This window comes from Elephantulus edwardii, unplaced genomic scaffold (genome assembly GCF_000299155.1).
Source record: "Elephantulus edwardii isolate Elephantulus edwardi_28Jun2011 unplaced genomic scaffold, EleEdw1.0 scaffold00389, whole genome shotgun sequence".
NCBI lineage: Eukaryota > Metazoa > Chordata > Mammalia > Macroscelidea > Macroscelididae > Elephantulus > Elephantulus edwardii.
This window is the reverse complement of record NW_006400139.1, coordinates 614422-619521: the sequence shown is the minus strand read 5'-3', so window position 1 is coordinate 619521 and position 5100 is coordinate 614422. Positions and strand designations below refer to the sequence as shown.

At 36.3% G+C, this 5100-nt stretch overlaps 1 protein-coding gene across 1 annotated transcript; it reads right to left on the bottom strand.

Moving 5' to 3' along the window:
• Nucleotides 1-3586: 3586 nt before the first annotated feature.
• On the bottom strand, nt 3587-4549 carry LOC102875249 (olfactory receptor 10AG1-like; the record flags this gene model as incomplete). Its single annotated transcript, XM_006902302.1, has 1 exon — nt 3587-4549. A coding segment is annotated over one exon (963 nt), but the record flags the coding sequence as incomplete, so codon positions are not given.
• Nucleotides 4550-5100: the final 551 nt, after the last annotated feature.

Below are 5100 nucleotides of genomic sequence, written 5' to 3'. Positions count from 1 at the left end.
TCTTGGTACATTCCATTGTAAAATTTTACTCATTTCCTTTGAAATCTTTTGTTCAATTCTTTTACTTTAGCATCTTTTTTCTTTTTCTTTTTTTGTCTTCTTGACACTGGAGTGCAACTTGCACAGTCTTGTCTGAAGATAATTTTGGTCTTTTCTTTCTCCTTTAGATCTCTAAAAGGTCTCTAAAGACCTTTTGCTCTATTCAGGGTGATATCCAAGAAGATCAAACTGCTTTGGAAGCAATATTGGCCTGTTTTAATCTATTATATAGGGCTGCTATAAGTACAGATTAACTTGTAGGTGATGGATTAGGGTTTTACTCATTTATCTTTTAAATGTAAAAGTATTCTATAAATGAATATTAATTCCTCTTGTATGATGCTAAACTTAGAAATTTTTCACCAACTCTCAAAGTTTAGTTTTCTTTTTTTTTTTTTTTTCATTTTTGGGTGGGTATTTGTGTGCCTGGTACAGGAGGCGATTGCCCCTCCTTCTCCAGCAGAGCATCTGGTGGATTCAAACAGCATACCTTTGGATTGTAGTGCAACTTCTTGCCACTAGGCCACCAGAGCTCCCTCAAAGTTTTCTTAAAGGGTTCTGTAGTTTTAGGGTATATACACTGGATATACTCCAGTGTCCTAATAAAATCTCTAAGTCCCTTCAACTCTATTATTTTTCTTAATTTTTTAATTAAATATTTCACAACAAAACCATATTTGTAATGGTCATTCTTGTAGAAGTATTGCTATTTCTATAGGTTTTAATTTAGTCTGCTTATAATACAAAACGAGAAATATTTTGTTTTACTTTAAGAAATTAAGATATTAGCAAATTACTCACCTCTAGTATTTGAGAACAGGAGAGAATGTTGTTCTAAAGGTCATCCTGCAGGAATCACAGCTCATTTCATATGATTAAAAAAACCCACCCTAATTATTAGAATAGCCATTTACATAATATGGTTCTATTGGGGTAAAGTGTCACAACCTTACAAGTGTCTGTTATTTTTGTTATGTAGCATTGAGTCGCAACCTCAAGGAAACAAAAATTCTCACCACTGGGCCAATTGGCAGCTACATGATAGATGGCAAAGAGATTGAGGTTGTTAATAACTTCAGCTGCTTATTCCCACAATCAATACTATTAGTACTAGCTGTCGGGAAATCAAATGATGAATGACACTGGAAATATTGGCTGTCAGGGACCTCTTCAGAGTCCTGAGGAACAACAAGACTGGAGACTAAGGTGCACCTGATCTAGGCCATGGTCTTCATAATTACTTGTTATGCATCTGAGAGCTGGTCAGTAACTACGGATGATAGAAGAAGAATCCATGCCTTTGAGCTGTGGTGCTAAAGAAGTGTTGAACATACCATGGACTACCAGGAGAACAAACCAGTCTGTACTGGAAAGGGTGAAATGAGGCTGCTCCTTGGAAGCAAGAATTTTGAAATCACACCTCACATACTTTGGGCATGTGGTCTAGAAGGACCAGTCCTTGGAGAAGGACAATGTTTGGAAGGGTGGAGGGACAGCCCAGGAGAAGAAGACTCGGGATGAGATGGATCGACTCAGTGACTGGTGAAATGGGATTAGGTCTGTCAGAGATGCTGAGATTGGCTCAGGATAGGCAAGGGTTGAGAGCTAATGTATGTAGGGTTGCTATAAATTGCAGGCGACTTGATAACACATAACAAAAACAACAACCACCATTTGGTTGAAGTTAATATGTATCTGACTCTCCAGCAGGTTTCCTCAGGCAGTAAATTGCATGGAAGGAGATTTCTCATCTTTCTCTCACAGAGCAGCTGGTGGGTTCAATCTGTGTACTCTTGTGTTGGAAGTACAACTCCTTACCACTAACTCACCAGATTCTCTATAAATCTAGGTAAATATAATAAAAGAAAAGCCTGAGGCCAAAAGGATGAAAAAAAAATGTTATCATAATATGATGAGAGGTGAGAAGTAAATGTTGCCTATTTAATCGGGCTGCTAAAAACCTGCCCATGTTCCTTAACCTGATTGCTCAGACACACCTGTCTAAACACAGAGTGAATAAAGGAGCCTATGATCATAAACGTTTTAAATTAATTGATTTATGATCTTGGAGACTCTTGTTCCAGGAACTAAGAACATGTACTAAAGTCTCCCAGATCTAAAAACCTGAGAAGTTATCTAAAAAATCCCACCATTAACAAAGAAGCCTGTTAACTACCTATCTTAAATATCAAACCCAAGACCAGACTTCTGACAACCATCACGGAACAAAGAACCTTACCAAATCCCGGGACACTTCCCTCCAGGATCTTTCTCACACTCATGCCTTTGGCCATCGCAGTAACAGGCCTGGCTTGATTCTGAGAGGGCAGAGAACAATATTTGAGGCATCTATCTTCTGCTTTCTTGCAAAGTATCTGAATAAAGTCTATCCTCAATCATTGTCACTACTAAGTTGGTTTGTCATGGCAGACAATAAAACACCATATTTTTTCCAGTTACAAGAACGAACTTGTACGTGAAGTATCCATGGGCCATTGCCAGGAACAAAGGACAGAAGCAGATAAAAAAATGCAAACTAAAAATTGCTGATAAAGCCCCAAGTTCTTCCCAGTTTGTATCAGCTACTGCTGTATTACTAGTTAGCTGATTTTAACCAGAGAATTAGAGAATGCAAATAGATCTCAGTGGTAAATAAGAGTAAAATAACAACAAAGTATATCTTTTATTCCTAATCTAAAATAAACTCAGTTATTTTTCATTTTATTGTGTAAATAACCTCTTGCTGTATTTGTTCACAGACAGAAGGATTGATCTTTAACTGTAGATTTTTTTTTTGCAACTCAGTTAGTTTGCAGATCTATAGAAGCAGTTATTTCTTTGAAACAAAGTCCCTTGAAATAGAGTGAAATTATTATTTTTGTTATCATCACACACAAGCCAGTTGGTTCCAACACGTAGCAACCTTATGGAGAGTAGAATAAAATACTACAATAGCCAAAAATGCTGTGCCATCCTTATAATCACTGTATGTTCAAGGCACTTTTGGTAGTCACTTTGCCCGTGTATGCCACCAAGAATCTGTCCCTTTTTCATAGTCACACTGTTTTACCAACATGATGTCATTTTCAGGTCTGGCCTTTGTACACAATATATCTAAGTTCCTTTTCCCATCACTGATTGCTATATTTTTGGAGAGTTCATCATGCGTTCATTGTTATTTACCAACATAAGGCAAAGTATCACTTTTTCAATGACTATCCTTACCTACTGTCTAGATTTTTCATACAAATGTGGCTTTTATCAGGTGGGTAAGGGGTAAGGATTTGTGCGGCCAAATCAAGAGAGTTTAAGTTCACCAGCTGTTCATCAGGAGAAAAATGGGCAATATTTATCTGCTAGAAATAGAGTCTCTAAAAGCCTACTGTTGTGTCAACAATGAATCAGTTCTGATTTAACAGCAATGGGTAGATGGTGAGATTCTAACACTGTTAGTTATTGCCTAGAATGTACAAATAAAATTGCAAGATTACCTCTTTAATCCATATAAAATATATTAATATTGTTTCTGTTATTATAAATCTTTGCTTCATAATAATTTAGGAAGCAATTTCTTTAATGCAACAGTAACATCTTTATTCCTCAGACTATATATGAAAGGATTCATCATTGGTGTCAATATCGTGTAGAAAAGAGACAGTAGCTTCTCTAATCCCTCAGATTTATTTGACTTGGGCTGGAAATAAGTGATAGCAGCGGTTCCAAAGAATAAGATTATAACAGTCAAATGAGAAGAGCAAGTGGAGAAGGCCTTGGCCCTCCCTCTGGCGGATGATATTTTTAGAATGCTGGAGATAATTTTGCCATAGGAGGTAACGATTAGCAGAAATGGAACCATGAAAAATATCACCGAAAGTATATAGACCAGCATCTCATTCACAGATGTATCCCCACAACCAAGCTTGATTATCGGAAGGACGTCACAGAAGAAATGGTTAATTGTGTTAGCGCCGCAGAAGGAAAGAGAGAAAACCTGACACGTTTGCCCAATTTCAAACGGAAGTCCACTGATCCAAGAGCCAGCCACCAATCGGATACAGACCCTCTGATTCATGACCAAAGGATAGTGCAGGGGGTTACATATGGCCACGTAGCGGTCGTAGGCCATCACTGCCAGAAGCAAACACTCTGTACCTCCAAAGATAAGAAAAAAACATAGTTGTGTAGCACAGGCCAGAAAAGATATATTTCCTTTTTTGGTGCAAATGTCCTTGAGCATTCTTGGGACAGTGGTGGTTACATAACAGATTTCCAAGAAGGAGAAATTACCAAGGAAAAAATACATGGGGTTCTGGAGTGTGGGGTCAATTCTTGTTATTAGTATTATGATGCCATTGCCCAGCAAAATAATCATATATATGAGTAAAAATACCCCAAAGAGAACCCATTGAAGGTTGAGTATATCAGAAAATCCCAGGAGAACAAATTCCCTCATTGCAGTCCGATTTGATTCTTCTGCCTGTAATTTGCTTTCCATCTGTGGATATGGTAAATTTGAGATAGTTAATTCATTCACATTTTAAAAAATGATTTATACTTCTGTTAATTGAACATGTGCAAAAATAAACATAGATCTCTCTTAATTAAAAAAAAGTATTTACACTTCTGTTAATTGAACATGTGCATAGATAAACCTAGATCTCTCTTAAATAAATTCTACTACAGCCATGTGTTTCTAGTAAAAGAGATTTGATATGTCAGCATTGAAACTCATGCTATGAAAATAATGTCAATAAATATAATCACAGTATAGTTTCATAAAATTTTATTATGTCAATATTGGAGAGACTGAGAAGCATACATTCTCAGGATAGATCTAAGATTAGTTTTCGTAACAAAAAGAGGTTATTTTCAATTGTTGCATGACTTTCCCCGACCCCAGGTTGGTATCCAACATTTCTCGTGTAAAAATTGTCTTTATAAAATTCTAGTTAATGTAATCAAGATTACTAATTTTCCATTGCAATATATGGCTAATTTTAAAAATCAAACCTTTGTTACCAAGAGACTAAATATTTGTATTATTGTTCTATTTTTTTTATT